Here is a 19,265-nt window from a genome sequence, read left to right on the forward strand (position 1 = left end):
TGTGGATACAAAATTGATATATAATGCTACCTTCAAGGTGTCGCTTTAATAAGACAATACTCCTAATCATAGCTGATTCAATAGTTGGTTGTGGCAAAATGCTTTTGTGGGGTGAAGTACTGCATGTATTACTGTACACCTTTGAGAGGTTAATAACTTGGGTGGCACTTACACTTCACCTCCAAGGGCTATGACCTGCCTCCACTGCACAGTACAAGGCTGAGAATACAAACCTGACAAACAAGGGGACAGACTCCTAAATACTACATGCACTTGGCCCCCTACCTGCTAATATCTTAAGGCAGAATTCAGGACTGTGATAGGTCCTGCTTATTAGTTGCAGCTTTATTTAAGTGCAGGAGCTTCTACCATGAAGCAAAAAAAAAAAAAAGTGAATTAAAAAAATAGTTGTCACAATTCTGCACAGTGTGCCCCTTTGCTTTTTATAAGATGCCATCACCTGTCTGTCAGCTCTCTAATGCTGTCCAGCTACACCAGGACACTGGGAGTTGAACAGGTAATGGGCAAGTGAGTGCCACCACTGCTATTTAATATAACATTGCATCAATAACTTCTATAGCAGCAGAGATTATGTTCACATATTACCAGTAAGAATAATATTCATTTCTGCCTAGCAAGTATAAATATGTTCTTTTCATTATTATTTATTTATTTGCAATGAAGAGAGTTACAATGTATGGTACATTCCATATGTTTTCATCTGGATAAAAATTTGAAGACACAATACATGTAAAAAAAAATTTTTTTAACAGAAATTTCAGAAATTATGAAAGTGACTGACAAACAGATGGTCTTATGGACAAATGGGCTAACTTAATTTTGGCAATTTGCAGCTCTTTGGATCTAGTGCATTAAGACATCAATATTTACCTATGGACAAGTGGACTAAGCTAAAAGTCAATGAATTTCACAAATTCTGCATGTGACTGAATGTGCTATCCCCATTAGCAAGCCCGGACACTAACACGGAAGTAACTGCAAGCAGGGCCGATCTGGGACATTGAACCTCTCTGCATGCTCAAAAGTCCCGGATCGGCCCTGCTTGCAGTTACTTCTGTGTTAGCATCAGTGTCCAGGCTTGCCAGTAAGAGAAATGCCAGTCACTGCAGGGGGGGGGGGGGGAAGATGTGCAGACTCAACTATAAGATGACATCCAATAATCTCAGCTTATAGTCGAGTATATATGGTGCATAGATAGATAGATATCTTCAGCAGCTAGGTATCAGAACAGGGTAGCCACAAAAACATGTCCAATACTTGACCTCTGCAGGCTAATCCTTCAAAGTTTCTCAAACAGCTGCTGAGCTGCAGCATAAACCATTCACTTCATAAAACAATGACAAAGAGAATGTGACACTGATTCAGATTTATGACATACAAAAATTAAGAACAGTTCTTTGAATACAAATACAACTTCCACCATAGGAGCCTGCAAGAGGAAATAGCTCAATACATTACTGGTTAAGAAATCCCAGATTTCCAATAAAAAGAGAATGGTACCTTTAGTACACTGTGCCAATAAATATTTACTGTAGAGTCATTTTACACTTCTTGATGAAGCTTCCCTAAATATTTGGAGCAGTCATGTTTTTAGAAGAATATCAAATTATGCCAAAACAGTGCAAACTTGCTGGTTCACCCATGCGTGATGTTAGTTTTGACACACGGTGGTCATTAACCTCACAAAATGCAGAGAGAGCTATATTTAAATAACAATGATTAAATGGAAAGGGTACTATTACTTTGTACCCAGTGTAGTTTAAATCGCAAACATGCTAACAGAAGGGTATAGTTTTCGTTTAAAAGAACAGGAGCATATGAAAAATTAACAGGAAAAGATCATTCAGGGTGCTCCATTACATACAGGTTTGTAAGAACACTTTTGGCAGAAGGAACATAGTGGCCGAGAATGGCACTTCAGGGGAACCCACATTTAACACACCATCCAACACTGTTCCCGAGTGAGATTTTCAATGGGCAGTGGTTAGCCTGGGAATTTTTCTTTTTGATTACTCAGCCTAAAGCTGAGCCTCTATATAGTGCTAGTGATTAATATGATCCCACTAGAGAAGTCAAATCTTGAAGAGAGTTCATAGGAGACATTCAAGTACTGGGCCAACTCTGAAAGAAAAGCACTACTAGTAATTAGAAGCTTTAAAAATCAGAGGGGTACAAAGCATGGCACAAGTACAAGCAAAAACTCAGCTTCCAAGAAACTGTTGTATAAGAAACAAGCATCATTAACATACCACAAAATACTTGTTTATGACTGTATGCAGCAGGCCATGTTCACTGTGGCAATGGGCAAGACAATCACCCTACAGTGACCCATGCCCACCCCGGCTCTCATTTATGCAAGGTTTTTCATATAGGCGTAAAGGACAGGGGCATTTGCAAATGAGGCCTCTGTTGCAATTTCAGCATATGCAGAAATGCACTTATCACACCGTATGTTCATCGTTAAGATTTATGTGATGTCTACATATAAAATGAGGATCCTGAGTTTAACTGCAGCATATGGGCATATCTGTGTAATCACCACATATTAAATTTGAATTCTGCACAGGCAGGCAACAAGACCTTGCAAAGAGAGACTTAAAAATGAACACAGAGAAACCCATTACACTACTTATACCGGCAACTGCTTTCTTTACAACACTGGCATGTGTTACTTATACACAAAATAAAAGACAAACTTGAGTTTTTAAATCATTCCAACCACCAATCACTACAATAAATACATTTATTCTCAAGCTCACTACAACTGGCCTAGTACTAGAGACCTGGAATGCGGGCAGTTTCTCGGCTATCTCTGCTCCTACTGCCGTTAGCTGCACAAAAATATGTGAACTTTTCTCCTATTGTAATAATTTTCAATTACGTTTCCCCAGCTCCCAGGCAGTTCTTGGTTCTGCTTTGTAACTAGGTTTCATTTCACATATGGCCCCAAAGTAACACCAATGAAATATTGAGGGGCCTTAATACGAGAACTTGACCCACTGATCCAGCAGTGAGTATCAGGGCATTAGGTAAGAAAAGAAAAAAGTGCTTTTAACAGGTTTTCTCCTTCTCGAGGCTCTTCAAACACACACACTGATTCATTCATATTTGGTCTTGGCTTGGTCATCGCAGTAGCTTTATAAGTGATCATAAAAACGCCAGCACATGGAAGCCCTCATGCACAGTATGCCAAATATACTAATACACATTGTTACATCTAACTGTCCAATGTGTTCAAACACTACATCGTGCTGGAAAATTTCTTCCTAGTTGCATTTCTTTCTAAATCATTAAAAACTTTAGAGTAAAATTGTGTGTGTATATACGCGTGCATGTATACACAAGACACATATATAAGCACATATATACAAGGGGAAGCCAATCATTAAAGTAACAACTATTCTAAAGCTATATTACATTTACCTTTTTGACTTCACCTCATATATACGTGTGTGTGTGTGTGTGAATACAAAAATAATTGTGAACATAACAGTCATGATCTCCACAGTAGATGTGTCAACAGATACAGGAATGCATAAGTAATAATTTGTGGGTGTTTTATATATCATATAAACACAAATTACCACCTATAAACAATATATTCCTGCATCAGATAAATAAAAAAGAACAACCCTCAAACATACACCAAAGAGAAAACCAAACAAAAATAATGATGGAAGACCAATTCAGTTCCAACACAATGGCTTGGGGGTTCTTCTTTTGTCTTCCTGCATCAGATAACACAGCATGGTATCCTCAAAATTAATTCTTATACAATGATGTGGATAAATCTAGCTACCTAGTGAATCTCACTACATGGGATTTAACTTCTTAACTCTGTAGTCTGATAGATAAATCCCACAGAAAATAGCGCCCTTTGTCATGAGAAACTTTGATAAGTCCTACATATAACAATAACCCACAATCTATTTCTCAGATAACAGACATCTATTTCACACCCTCACATAGTCATACATGGTTCATTCACAAAAATCAATGCAACAAAACTTTGACCTGGATAAACTCAGAGAATAAAAATCACAAATTATTAAACAAAATAATCAGAAACTAAATACATGTTTTCAGCTTTGTCTGCCTTTTCTTTTTGGAATAAAAAGGGAGGAAAGGCTGTATTTACAAGTCCAATCTGCAGAAGTGAAGTTGCAATGCTAATTTTAGGACACTGCAAGCCCACGCTGATTGTCTGTCACCGGCTGGTCTATAGGGCTTTGGCACTGGCAGTTTGCGTTGTGTGTGGTACTGGCTTCTGACGATAGCCACTGTAGATGTAAACTTGCAGAAGGATGGTGACGTCCACCATTACCTGAATCAGCCCACAGACGGAAAACTGCAATGGAGCCTGGTTCAGAATAAAGTAAACCATCTTGAAGGTGTCCCCGCTGGTCCACATTAGCACCATTTTGATACTGTTAAAATAAATAAAGATTTTTTTAAGCACATTACAGTCTTATGCTAGTTTTTAAAAAATAAGTCTGCTTTGAAAGAGCAAAACAAAAATCAAACAACAACAGGTGCACCCAGAGACAGAAATTCAAATGTAGGGCACCCAAGCAAAATATCAAGCACAGCCCCAACAGCACACAGGGAAGCCACCTCAGAAGATACAGGAGCGGGTACAAGTAGGCCCCTTCCTCCCCTGCTCTGAAGCAGCACCTTGGGTGTAATTTAAACCAATGGGTGCACCCCAATAAAATCTGTTTCACTGTAAGGCAGAAAAGCAAGTACAAATATATAAATTTAACAACCTGACCACTAATCTGTAAGGAAGGGTCAGGGATTCAGCTATGGTTGTTCATTGATGGAATGCTCTTGGGAAATGATGCTCAGAAGAGAAGTGGGTTACAGTAGGATTGGGTGGGGGGTGGGGGGAAATAAAATTTGTCTGTTTGAAGAATCTTCTATAATAGCACTTCCAATTTATTTATTTATTTTTTTAAGAGAACAGGATAAAATGCAACCTGCATTTACATTAGAACACATTATTATAGTGGACATTAGAAAAGGGGCAGGCTAATCAATACTATGCTGGTTCAGGCTCTGAATTGTGGGCCATCCCCAGCCACCTGGACCAGGTAGAGATCACGGATCCATGACAGTACACGTTAAGAGCCAGATAACTTCAGAAAATTCAGTGGGAGAAGGGGCAAACAGCAGCAAGATGTGAAACAACATACAGAGAAGGTGCTTTATTATTAGAAGACATTTACAGCATTCTATGTTCCATAAAAAAAGTAAATGAGTTCTGGCACGCTATAATTACCTCCATGTGGAGAACACTTCTGAAGGAAAAATAAAAAACGTTTTTATGTGTGAGGAGGAGGGAACATATTAAAAAAAAAAAAACTTTTCTATGCTAAATGCACCCCTAGTGTTCTCTTTCAAACAGGCAAGAAAAGAGTGGTTCACTGCTCTACGTACAGTTTTAATCTCAGCCTACACATTATAACCTCTTATGTGTCAGCTGAAATCAAACAGACTCACTTTAGTTTTCAGATGTCCATAAAATCTGCTGTTGAAATTTATTTATTTATTTATTACATTTGTAACCCATATTTTCCCACGTAGCAGTAGGCTTAATGTGGCTTACAGGTTCGGAGAGGCGAAGTACCACCTCCGAGAATATATATACAGAGTGGAAAATAGAGTAACAGTAGGTGCAAGGAAGCTGATAAGCTTCCGGAAAAGAGAATACAACTCTGGGATGAATATATAGTAGCATATAGAGAGAAGTAATCCCAATGAGGATGGGACTACAGCTTCTAGTGAGCAATACAGAGTAGGATAAGGGTAGAAGTACACTTAAATATAACTAGAGTGGTAAAATTCGTACAGTTTGAAGTAATAGGAATATGTGGAAGGGGTACTGTTCATTTCTTAGTTCAGTAAATGTGATGCGTTGTTCATGAATTAGTTCGGGTCTGCTGGGTAGGCTTTCCGGAAGAGGTGAATCTTGAGGTCTTTTTGGAATTTTAGATGGGTGTTCACAGTTCTAATGTTTCTAGGTAATGCATTCCAGAGCTGGGTGCAAATGTAGGAAAAGCTGGATGCATATGTTGATTTGTATTTTAGTCCTTTACAGTTTGGGTAATGCAGGTTTAGAAACGTTCTTGATGATTCGATGATGTTTCTAGTTAGTAAGTCGATAAGTTCGGTCATGTAGGTTGGGGCCAGACCATGGATTATTTTGTGGACCAGAGTGCAAATTTTGAAGGCTATTCGTTCCTTGACTGGTAGCCAGTGCAGCATTTCGCGTAGGGGTTTAGCACTTTCGAATCTTGTCTTTCCGAAAATGTCTAGCTGCCATGTTCTGTGTGGTCTGGAGTTTCCTTAAGACCTGTTCTTTGCACCCCACATATACGGCGTTACAGTAGTCAACATGTGATAGTACCATTGTTTGAATTATGTTACAGAAAGTTTCCCTTGGGAAGAATTGTTTCATCCATTTGAGCTTCCACATTGCATGGAACATTTTCTTCGTGGTGGCAGAAGCTTTGCTCTCCAGGGTTAGGCTGGTATCAATAGTAATTCCAAGGATCTTCAGTTTGTCCGATATTGGGAGAGTATGTTCCGGGGTTTTTATGGAAGAAGGGAGGCTTGTTTTGTGGTGAGAAAAGAGAATAAGGCAGTAAGTTTTTTCCTTGTTGAGTTTGAGTGCCGATGCCCAGGCATCCATTAAGCTTAAACTAGTCTTTATTGCAACAGTTGGATTAGAGTTGAACGGTATGTAAATGGTGACATCATCCACATACAGAAAAGGATTAAGATTATGCTTGTACAGGGCATGAGCAAGGGGGATCATCATCAGATTAAATAATATGGGTGAGAGAGGTGAACCCTAGGGTACTCCGCAATTGGTACTCCATGATGGTGATATGTTTGAGTTTGCTTTTACTTGATAAGATCTCGTGGTTAGGAAACCCTTGATCCATTGGAGTAAATTCCCTCCTATGCCTATCTTGTCGAATATTCTTAATAGTATATAGTGGTCAACCATATCAAATGCGCTTGACAAGTCGAATTGCAAGAGGAGTATGTTTTAACCTAATGCGATTTCCTTTTTGAACTTGGCTAGGAGAGTTACCAGGGCGATTTCCGTACTGTGGAGAGATCTGAAGCCCAACTGTGATTCATGAAGGATTGAGAAATTGTCGATGTATCCAGTAAGTTGTTTAGCCACAATGCTTTCCATCAGTTTGGTTGTAAGTGGGATGGATGCCAGGTCAGTAGTTGGTGATATCGTTAGTTTTCTTTTTGGTGTCTTTTGGTAATGGTGTGAGTAGTATATTACCTTTGTCTTTGGGGAATATGCCATGCTGGAACAAGAAGTTGAGGTGGGAGGTAAGTTCAGTGATGAATCGAGTTGGGGGGGGGGGAGTTCATTAGATAATTGGGGAAGGTGTCCAATTGACAGTAGGCTGTAGAGATCTTATTGGTTGCCAGTGCTAATGTTTCTTGTGTGATCTGGGCGAAATTTGTCCAAGTTCAGTCTACTGGGTATTCTTCTGAGCATGGGTCTAGCTCATTAAGGAAGGTACTGAAGTTGGTGTAGTTCTGTGTCATATTTTTGCATAGATTGACAATTTTGCCTTTGAAGTAGTTAGCAAGCTCATCTGCTGTTGGGATTCCTGATTTTGTTGAGGACGCTGGTTTTGTGTCTAGTAATTTATCCAGTAGCTTGTATAACTTTTTCATGTCTTTGTAGTCAGAACCTAGTTGTTCATTATAGTAGTTCCGTTTGGATTTTTTGATTTCATATTTGTATTTTCTATGTGATTCTTTCCAAGTGTTTAGATTTTGATAGTTTTTGTTTTTCTCCAGGCACGTTCGAGTTGTCTGGTTCTAGATTTTAAGTGTTTCACATTTTCGTTGAAGCATGGGGTCCTGTTTGGTTTGCGAATGGTTTTTGTTTGTAAAAGAGCTAATTCATTTAGAACGGTGATACATCTTGATTCCCAATCTGCAAGATAGTTGATGGAATCTGATGGAATAGACCAATTGTTGTCGTAAATTGATTGCCAAAATGCAGTTGTGCTCACTTTACCTCTGGTTTGGTAAGATTTTTTTTCATCAGCTTTGAGATGTCCATTCTTCAGCCAATGTAGGATCAGATTTAATTTGAAGTGATCTGACCATGGAATTTCCATCCATTTGTGGTCAATGACTTCAATGATTTGGTCTGATGCAAATTTATGGGTTAGCAGGTCAAATATGTGGCCTTTTCTGTGGGTGGTATTCGGATGTGGCCATTCAAAATCCCACAGCTGGAAGAATTCCTTACAATCTTGGACACCAGTTGAGTTTGGGTCTTCTAAATTTATTTATTTGTTGCATTTGTATCCCACATTTTCCCACCTATTTGCAGGCTCAATGTGGCTTACATTGTACCATGATGGCAATCGCCATTTCCGGTAGAGAAATACAGAGTGGTGATTGCGTTAAAGTTCATAAGTAATAGAATGAATTAGGTAGTCTAGGAGGAAGAATTAAGTATTGTCCAGTGTAAGTTTCGTTGTGTTGCAGGGTTCAGGTGTTTAGGTTGGGTCGTTGTGGTATGCCTTTTTGAACAAGTTGGTTTTTAGTGATTTCCAAAAGGTTGTTAGGTCATGCATTGCTTTCATAATGTTTGGTAGTGCATTCCAAAGTTGTGTGCTTACGTAGGAGAAACTGGATGCATATGTTAATTTATATTTTAGACCTTTGCAGCTTGGGTAGTGGAGATTTAGGTATGTGCGTGCTGACTTTTTTGTGTTTCTGGTTGGTAAGTCTATAAGGTCTGCCATGTAGCTCAGGGCCTCGCCGTGAATGCTTTTGTGAGCCAGGGTGCAAATTTTGAACGCAATTCTTTCTTTGATTGGGAGCCAAGGTAATTTTTAACGTAGGGGTTTGGCACTTTCGTTTCTCGTTTTTCCAAATATGAGTCTGGCTGCAGTGTTTTGAAGGTTTATGTCCCCAATGACTAGTATGTTTGAGTTAGATGTACAAGTGACCGATATGAAATCCATTAGGGTTATCTATGCTTCGCTCCAAGTGCCTGGTGGTCTGTAGAATAGGACGCAATTTAGATTGCCGGCTACACTTTTATGTTGCAATCTGATTGAAGCAATTTCTAGTTGAGGTGTGATTGATTCAGCAGTGGTTTCTTTAGTGAGATGGGATCTGTAGATTATGGCAATGCCTACATAAGTACCTAAGTATTGCCATACTGGAAAAGACCAAAGGTCCATCGAGCCCAGCATCCTCCGCCTCTTTTACCTATTCTGGTCCAGTGTGTAATGCTGTATCCCAGAGAGCAAAGGTCCAGTATTATGGGATCTTTTTGGTCATGGATCCAGGTTTCGCTGATGAAGAGTAAATCTTTTATAATTTCTGTTTTGTTTACTGTTGATCTAGCATTGATGTAACCTATTTGAATTGTAAGGCATGGATCTTCCGTAATGGTGAAAGTGGGAACCTTTATTAGTTGTCATTTGTATGTCGATTTGGATTTATTAGAGCTTTTTTGTGTTGGTGTGCAGTTTGTTTGTGGGATAATGTTTTGCTATCATAAGTTCTGTTGCCAGTTTGGTTGAGGTTGGTGTGTCTGGTAATCCTGAATCAGCTGTGTAGTATTGGTATGGTGTTATAATCATCGAGAGGTGTGGCTAACAGTATTTGGACCAACCGTGCACAAGCAGATAGGGCTGGACCTTCATTTGGCTGTATTCAGATTTTCCATTACCATAGTTTTTAGGTTTGCAGATAAAACATGCTCCCAAGGCACAATCCTCCCACGGAAACAAAAAAAAAAAGCCCGTAACTGTCAAACATTCCCCCGACAGAAGAGCCCTCCCACCGGCCCTGCCAGACCAGACCCAACCCGACCCCTTCACCCCCCCCCCCCCCCCATGATATGAGAGGGCTGGACCTCCAGCCCTACCCTGGTGGTCTAGCACCCTCCCTTACCCTACCTCCCACCCGACAAAAGAAAGGGCTAGAGGTCCGGTGGACCTAGCGCCCCCTCTGGTGGACTAGCAGCTTCAAACCCTTCGTATCTTCAAATGACAGGATGGACTAGAACTTCATCCTCCTTCCAGCACCGTCTCCAAAATGGCAGCGCTCTGCCCAGTGCATCCTGGGATGTGCTGAGCAGGTCTTCCCTACCACATAAGGGAGAACTCCCTTATATGGTAGGCAAGCCCCGCCAGCGCAACCCAGGATGCACTGAGGGAGCACTACTCCCTCCTCCGTCATTTAAAGTTACCGGGGGAGGGGGATTGGGCCACCAGACCACCAAGGGGGATGAGGGTGAGGAGGGCTAGTGGTCCAACTGCACCTTCAAGCCTTGAGTTTGGGATGGGGAAGTGGGCTTAGGTTTGACAGGTCCAGGAGAATATCCCGGATGTGTCAAACCTCTTTTGCTGGTCTCCACATTCATCCCTTGTTCGGCAAACCCTAACGCCAGCTCCGAGCTGGCGTAAGGTTTGCAGTGGGAGCAGTGCCCTTGTTTGGCGCACTGCACGCTGATTATAAGGAAGGAACGCTGGAGACCCTCACTTGCATGCATTTGCATGGAATTAATGATCAGCACTGGCAAGCCAATTATTACACATGCTCGCTGGCTCTGATCATTGGGCGGGAGCAAACATAGGCACTAGCACGGCGCTATTGGCCTCTAGCGCCCGCATTTCCTTTTGATCATCTGCACATGAGTTTTTAATCTTTTCTTAAACTTAGGAAAGGATTCTATTTTATGTATATTGGCTGGAAGCCGAATCCAACGGGCAGGTACTAGCCAAATGAATGCACTTTAATGGGTAGATACCCAATGTGACTGAGTGAGGGAAGGATAATAATCTGTGCTGACATAAAGACCTTAAAGTTCTATTTAGACATAAGAAATAGTCAAGGATCTAAATAGGGGGCAAATTCTTGAAAAATGTACTGTGTGTCAGTACTAGAACCTTAAATGTAATGTGGTAGGGAATAGGCAACCAATGAAAATGTACAAAGGTGATATGCAGGGGCAGACTGAGGGTGGTCTGAGTCCCCCTCCCGGCAGCTGCCTGACATCCCCCTCCCCCCCCCCCCCCACCGCTGCACCTGCAGCCAAAGCCCCTGCTGCCCCGGTCCTACCTGAGGGGCCTTGGTGGTCTAGTGGCCTCTGCAGGGGGCATGTTCTTTCTTGCCTACTGCACTGCTGCTATTCCCCTGCCTGCCAGCGTCACCGTTTTCAAAATGGCAGATGGGACTTCCAAGGTAGTCTCACGGGTCCAGGGAGTCTTGGCTGCCATTTTTAAATATGGTGGTGCCAGACCGAGGGGTGGGGGTGGGAATAGTGGCAGTCCAGCAGGCTGAGCAGGAAACAACATGTCTACCCCCCCCCCCCCCCCAAAAAGAGGCCACTAGATCACCAGCGGGGCGCTGGGCTTCCGGTTGCCCAGTCCTCCCCTGGTGATATGTGATTGAATTTGTGGGCATTCCCTAATGCAGCCTAGGTATCCTATATAATAAAACCCACCTCCAAATTTCTGAAGTTGACTGCATGGCTGAGGCATTCCTGCTCTCTGTATCCATCTCCTGAATTGACATCACGTACTTCCGGGTTCGTCACAAGCAGAAGTGACCAACCACACGAGGTCTCTCGGCTTCAGAATGTGGAGGTGCATTCTATCAAATAGGATTGGTCAGTTCCTTGAAGCACAGCAGAGCTCAGGTCCTGCAAACGCTCAGACACCAGAGAGAGAGAGGGGGGGCAAGGTATCTCTGTCACACACACACTCACTCTCTCTCACAGTCAAGTCTTTCTCTCTCACACACTCTCTGTCTCACACAGTCACTCACACACTCTCTTGGTCTCATACACTCATTCTCACAGAGAGTCTGTGTCTCACACACACACACTCTCTCTCTCCCATACACTGTATCTCTGTGAAACACACTCTCTCTCACACTGTCTCACATACGCACTGCACACACTCTCATTCTCACACACTCACTCGCTCACAGACACACTCGCACCCAGACTCACTCTCTCTCACACACACAGTCACTCTCACATACACTCTCTCAAACATACACACTCCAAGGAAAGCCTTGCTAGCGCCCGTTTCATTTGTGTCAGAAACGGGCCTTTTTTACTAGTCTCTTAATAAAAATTAGTTTTAAGACTGTGGAGGTTCTGCTTTTTTTTGCTACATAATTCCATGAGATAACCTCCTCATGTTTTCTTCATCACTCTACACACTACTGCTGCCAGACCATATCCTGCTGCGCTGGCTCTTATGATTCCAGATGTAAATTTTGTTTTCTTTGTTGCATATTCACGAGAAACCTAACAATCAAACGTATAACTTTCTTAATGGTGCTCTGTACAGTCTTACCGATTCTTACTGGTTGCAAACGAAGAAGGGCAACATTCGAAAGCTAATCAAGAAATGTATTAAGTTATGTCCAATAAAAAAGGTATCATCTTATTTTCTTTCCATGTTTTATTGTTTGATTTCTATTGATAACCTTAAGAGTGGACTAACACAGCTACCACACCTCTTTACCTTAATGGGACGGCTGTGTGTTGCATGTTGTGCTGTATTTTCACATGCATTTCCCAAGGAGGGGTGCAGCATGACTGAGTTAGGAAAGAGGAGGAGTATTTTTTGTTTGATAGGAAACTATCCAGGAGAGCAGTGGAAACAAGAAAAGATATCAGCCTGAGCACCTGGCCTAGACCCCTATCGCAAGTGTCCATCTGTGTTGTACGGGGGACTTGAATTCTTTAACATAGATAAAGATCCATTATGCTATTCTCAATCGCTTTTGTCTAGAGACACCCAGGGACTTTGATTCTTCTGCTATGATGAAGTAGGAGACTTTTCCGCCACTTGTTCTGTTTCAGTAAACATTAAAAAACAAACACTCAGATCCTGCTAGGACTTGGATTTATTTTACGTGGTTTGCTGACTAGGAACACCAGAGATGAGACACCAACTTTGAAGAAATCCTAAGGGTGGTTATAGATGCTGGTTAGTTGCAAATCTGGCAGTATTATGTCCAGCACAAGCATAATGCTTGTTCAAAATTTTCAAGCCCGTTTCTTTGTTTGCATGGAAGTTGTTACGGTCTGAATATTGGTCCCAAATATGTTCCGATGAGTCACAACCAATTTTGATGCACACTTTGAGTCAACTGTTTGACTGGATTTTGCATCCATAATGTTAAAATGTATTTCATCGGAATTAGCATCAAAACTGTACAGGATTTTGAATTTTTTAGCCATTCTTATAAATGTGTTTGGATTTTATTAGACCCCAAAAATGGCATTTTGGTAAATGTCGCGCGCTCATGGACTGACAGCCTTTCAGAAAAGGGTGTCTAGATCTGCAACTATTGCAGTTAGAGATCTCAAATTTTGGGAAACTTCGCTTAACACCTGACTCGTGCAACAGATAAAACTTGAACAAAATTGAAGAACATGATGGTGGGAACTTTTTTTAATTTTAGACCATTTGGCATGGAATGACCCATATACTTTTTGGGGTCTGCCAGGTTTTTGTGACTCAGACTGGCCACCGTCAGGATGCTGGGTTCGATGAGACTTGGTCTGACCCAGCATGGCTTTTCATATGTTCCTCACACAATGTCCAAACAAATGTTGTTCTTGCCTGGAAAACATGACACTATTTCTACAGTGTAAAAGTTAGAGATTTGTCACTTGGGACAAAAAAATGAATGAGGGCTGGGAAGAATGGTAGTAGCTAACTTCCACAGTAGTGACTACTTAAGAGTAATAGCCTAGTGATTACAGCATTGGGCTAGGAATGTGGGAGATCAGGGCTAAAAAACCACTTCCCCAACCAACACTCCTTGTGACCTTCAGTGTGGCACTATCTCCTAATGCCTTAGGTGCAAACACTTAAATTGTAAGCTATTTGGGTGCAGGAAAGTTATGGCATCTGCATTACTAATAATGCAATAAGCTAACAGGGGTATTATTTGAAAAGATAGAATAAAAATCCAAAATTGATAACACTGGTGTGAAAACAATGAAACTGTGCCTTTGAGTCTTCAGCATCTGTTCTATGATAGAAAAAAAAAAAGATAGGCTACACTGGAGGCAGGATGTGGAATAATCTTTACTGTGGAAATGGTATTTGCTGTAGAATAGCAGCAAAGTATTTAGGAAGCAAGAAGAAACAGGATGAAGCAGGAAGTATGGTCCAAGAACAGAGTAGCTGGCAACCAAAATAGCACCTCTCATAACAAAACTACCACCAAGGTAACAGATGACAACAAACTTTGTAGGGCAAATGTCTTTCCTCATTCTGAACAGCTGCCCTTGCCATACGGAGTTGTCAAAGTGGTAATAGTCACTTAATGCCAAGGTTACATTAAGAAAGAAAAAAAAAAAGCACTCGAACTAGGATATTTCAGCAGCCGTAATGGAAGAACCTCAAATATAACCTACTAAATTTGGAAGTGCCTTGCAAAGTCTTCACACCACTGTGCATTTCACACATTCTGCTGTCTAAAAGATACATTTCAAAATGCATTGAAGTTGAGGTTTATTTCACTATACACTTTCAACTTGAAACAACTAATCCTACAATACACATGCATTTGAGAACTCAAAGACCTCAAACTTCAAGGGTCAAAACCATATAAATTTTAAAAAACACAAGTTTTTCCAGGACCAAGTTTGTCTACTAGCTTTCCACATAGCTGTATATTTATATGAGGGTTAAGTGAAAATTAATGCTTCCATCTCCACAATTCATCAACAGGTGGAAGCACTGATGTGCTACATGTATTCACTTGCTCTTTGAAAGCTCTTCCTTCACCTCAGCTGGTGAGAAGTGTCTATGTGAAAAGGCTGTTTTACTATTGCTTGTGAAATGGAAGCATGTAGTGAGCACTATCAGTGCTATTTAAGCAATGTGCTGTGACAGAATTTGACTGTTGAAGGAATCCCTCCAATGAAATTCATTGCCACATGCAGGTTGTTTATAGTGATGACTGCTGATGCGAGTAGTGTGTGTTTCTGGACCATAAATGTAAAGACTAAGGACCAGGAGGGACTGATTTCTGTGATCGCATTACTTACTTGTGAGAATTATAGACATGTTTGTCTTCACAGAATCCTACTTTCTCTAAAACGAACAACACTCCCCACCCCACCCCAGAATGAAATCCTCATTAAGGGTATAATTTTATAAAGCACTTCCCCTATATAAATGATGCTTTATATGCAGAAGATGGCTATTATAAAACTGCATGGGTAAATACACTTGCAGAAGTAACATGTTGACAAAAGCACCGATAGTTTTATGCAGTCTGTGTGTAAGTATTCCTGTGAGCAGTGTTTAGGCATAGTTGGGGCAGAACCTCAAGGTACATTCCTACTTTATAAAATGTATGAGTACCTTATAGAGTGCGTGAACATAGTTGCACCTGTCTTGGAGTAGGCAAACCCCTGGGCAAGGGAATTGGCGTGTTGCTGGGGATTACTCTAGGACCCTATAAATACATCCTTTTCCACAAACATCCCTCTGGTAGTAATGTGCACATGCACAAGCATTCCTTGCTCCTTTCACCAACAGCAAATCTCTAGTTCCCTGTTTTGATAATACAGGCCAATGATCAATAGCTATACAACAGGATGAGTCTTAACTAGTCTCTTTGGAGTTGACATGCATATAGAAATTTTTTTATATTCATGCATACACAGACCTATGATCAAAGTCCCAGAATTTTTACTCACTGTACTGTACTACCACTACTGTGAGAAAATGCTGGAAAATAAAATGTAATAAATGTCATACCAATCAGGCTGTTTCCAGTTATTACATTCCACTGAGGTCCAGACAAATGCAGCATAGTTAAATAAAAATAGGGACCATGTGCTGGCATGCTGTAATAAAGCAAAGATACATACCTGTAGCAGGTATTCTCCGAGGACAGCAGGCTGATTGTTTTCACATGTGGGCTGACATCCGTGTCGGCCCAGGAATCGGCATTTTGCAAACAAAATATAAAAAAAGTTTTGCCAGAGTCTTCTGATGCGCGTGCCAGCCACGTTCCTCAGTTAAATCAAAAGCATAAAAAGAAACAAATCAACTCCAAAGGGGAGGTGGGCGGGTTTGTGAGAACAAGCAGCCTGCTTGTCCTCGGAGAAAGTGAAGATGCATACCTGTAGCAGGTATTCTCCGAGGACAGCAGGCTGCTTGTTCTCACATGTGGGGTACCCCTAGCAACCAGGTTCACTCAAAACAATGAACATTGGTCAATTGGGCCTTGCAACAGTGAAGACATAACATAGATTGACCTGAAACCATAAACAACTAACAGAGTGAAGCCTGGAACAGAACAAAATTGGGTCTGGGGGGGGTGAAGCTGGATTCTAAACCCCAAACAGATTCTGCAGCACTGCCTGCCGAAACTGACTGTCGCGTCGGGTATCCTGCTGAAGGCAGTAGTGAGATGTGAATGTGTGGACTGAAGACCACGTTGCAGCCTTGCAACTCTCCTCAATGGAGGCTGACTTTAAGTGAGCCACTGACGCCGCCATGGCTCTAACATTGTGAGCCGTGACATGGCTCTCCAGAGTCAGCCCAGCTTGGGCATAAGTGAAGGAAATGGAATCTGCTAGCCAATTGGAGATTGTGCGTTTTCCGATGGCGACTCCCCTCCTGTTGGGATCAAAAGAAATAAACAACTGGGCGGACTGTCTGAAGGGCTCTGTCCGCTCCAGGTAAAAGGCCAATGCTCTCTTGCAGTCCAAGGTATGCAAACTGCTTTCGCCAGGGCGGGTATGATGACGAGGAAAGAATGTTGGCAAGACATTGGCAGGAACTTAGGGTGCGTGCGGAGGACTACTCTGTTGTGATGAAATTTGATATAAGGTGCATGCACTACTAAGGCCTGAAGCTCATTGACCCTACGAGCTGAAGTAATAGCCACCAAGAAAACGACCTTCCAGGTCCAGTACTTCAGATGGCAGGAATTCAGTGGTTCAAAAGGAGCTTTCATCAGTTGAATGAGAACGACGTTGAGATCCCATGACATTGGTGGAGGTTTGACAGGGGGCTTTGACAAAAGTAAACCTCTCATGAAGCGAACAACTAAAGGCTGTCCAGAGATAGGCTTACCCTCTACATGGCAATGATGGACACTAATCGCACTAAGATGAGCCCTTACTGAGTTGGTTTTCAGGCCAGACTCTGACAAGTGTAGAAGGTATTCAAGCAGGGTCCGTGTAGGACAAGGAAGAGGATCCAGGGCCTTGCTGTCACACCAGACGGCAAATCTCCTCCATTTGAAAGAAGAACACTTCTTCGTGGAATCTTTTCTGGAAGCAAGACTCAGGAGACACCCTCTGAAAGACCCAATGAGGCGAATTCTAAGCTCTCAACATCCAGGCTGTGAGTGTCAGAGATTGGAGGTTGGGATGTAGAAGCGACCCCTCGTTCTGTTGGAAAACAGTCCAATCTCCACAGTTCTTCGGAGGACAACTCCAGAAGAAGAGGGAACCAAATCCAACGCGGCCAGAAGGGTGCAATCAGGATCATGGTTCCGCAGTCTTGCTTGAGTTTCAGCACAGTCTTCCCTACTAGAGGTATGGGAGAATCGGCATACAGATTGCCTGTCCCCCAATGCAGGAGAAAGGCATCTGATGCTAGTCTGTCATGGGCCTGAAGTCTGGAACAGAACTGAGGGACCTTGTGATTGATCTGAGTGGCAAAAAGATCCACTGAGGGGGTGCCCCACGCTCGGAAGATCTTGTGGACTACGCCCATGTTCAGTGACCACTTGTGAGGTTGCATTATCCTGCTCAATCTGTCGGCCAGACTGTTGTTTATGCCTTCTAGATAAGTGGCTTGGAGAAACATGCCGTGACAGTGAGCCCAAAGCCACATCTGGACGGCTTCTTGACACAGAGGGCGAGATCCGGTGCCCCTCTGCTTGTTGGTGTAAAACATGGCAACCTGATTGTCTGTCTGAATTAAGATTACTTGGTTGGACAGCCGATATCTGAAAGCCTTTAGAGCGTTCCAGATCACTCTTATTCCAGAAGGGACTGAGGGCCTTTCCTGAAGGACCATGCTCCCTGAGTGTGGAGCCCATCTACATGAGCTCCCCACCCCAGGAGAGATGCATCCGTCATTAGCACTTTTCGTGGCTGAGGAACTTGGAATGGTCGTCCCATGGTCAAATTGGATCGAATCGTCCACCACTGAAGTAAATTCCGAAAGCTGGTGGACAGTTGGATTACATCCTCTAGATCCCTCGCAGCTTGAAACCACTGGGAAGCTAGAGTCCATTGAGCTGATCTCATATGTAGATGTGCCATGGGCGTGACATGAACTGTGGAGGCCATGTGCCCCAGAAGTCTCAACAGCTGCCGAGCCGTGACCTGCTGAGATGCTCGAACCATGGACACCAGGGACAGAAGGTTGTCCGCCCTTGCCTCGGGAAGATAAGCTCAAGCTGTCCGAGTGTTCAACAGAGCTCCAATGAATTCCAATTTTTGGACTGGGGTGAGATGGGACTTGGGATAATTTATGACGAACCCCAGTAGCCCTAGCACCCGAATAGTCATTCGCATGGACTCTAGAGCACCTTCCTTCGAGGTGCTCTTCACCAGCCAATCATCGAGATAAGAAACACATGCACTCCCAGTCTGCTTAGCAACGCTGCGACTACAGCTAGGCATTTGGTAAACATTCTGTGCGCAGAGGCCAGGCCAGAAGGCAGTACACGGTACTGAAAGTGCTGTGATCCCAGCCGAAATCGAAGATATTTCCTGTGAGCTGGAAGTATCGAGATGTGTGTGTAAGCATCCTTTAAGTTCAGAGAGCATAGCCAATTGTTTTCCTGAATCATGGGAAGAAGGGTGCCCAGGGAAACCATCCTGAACTTTTCTAGGACAAGAAATTTGTTCAGGGCCCTTAGGTCTAGGATGGGACGCATTCCCCCTGTTTTCTTTTGCACAAGGAAGTACCTGGAATAGAATCCCAGCCCTTCTTCCCCTGGTGGAATGGGTTCGACCGCTTGGGCCTGTAGAAGGGCGGAGAGTTCCTCTGCAAGTACCTGCTTGTGCTGGGAGCTGTAGAACTGAGCTCCCGGTGGGCAATTTGGAGGCTTGGAGTCCAGATTGAGGGTGTATCCTAACCGGACAATTTGAAGAACCCACCAGTCAGAGGTTATAAGAGGCCACCTTTGGTGAAAAAACATTAACCTCCCCCCAACCG

General features: G+C 42.5%; 1 protein-coding gene across 3 annotated transcripts in view; it reads right to left on the reverse strand.

Annotated features, from left to right (window-relative positions):
• Window positions 1–339: 339 nt before the first annotated feature.
• SLC66A2 (solute carrier family 66 member 2) overlaps window positions 340–19,265 on the reverse strand; it is a 115,998-nt gene continuing 97,072 nt past the window's right edge. For 2 of the 3 annotated variants that reach the window (XM_030211965.1, XM_030211958.1), the window contains one exon: window positions 340–4,448. In XM_030211965.1, the coding sequence (XP_030067825.1) occupies window positions 4,241–4,448 (208 nt within the window). In that variant the 3' untranslated portion in view covers window positions 340–4,240. The remainder of the gene's footprint in view (window positions 4,449–19,265) is intronic. The other variant, XM_030211971.1, reaches the window with a different exon arrangement.

The sequence above is a fragment of the Microcaecilia unicolor genome, chromosome 1, assembly GCF_901765095.1.
Source record: "Microcaecilia unicolor chromosome 1, aMicUni1.1, whole genome shotgun sequence".
Lineage (NCBI taxonomy): Eukaryota > Metazoa > Chordata > Amphibia > Gymnophiona > Siphonopidae > Microcaecilia > Microcaecilia unicolor.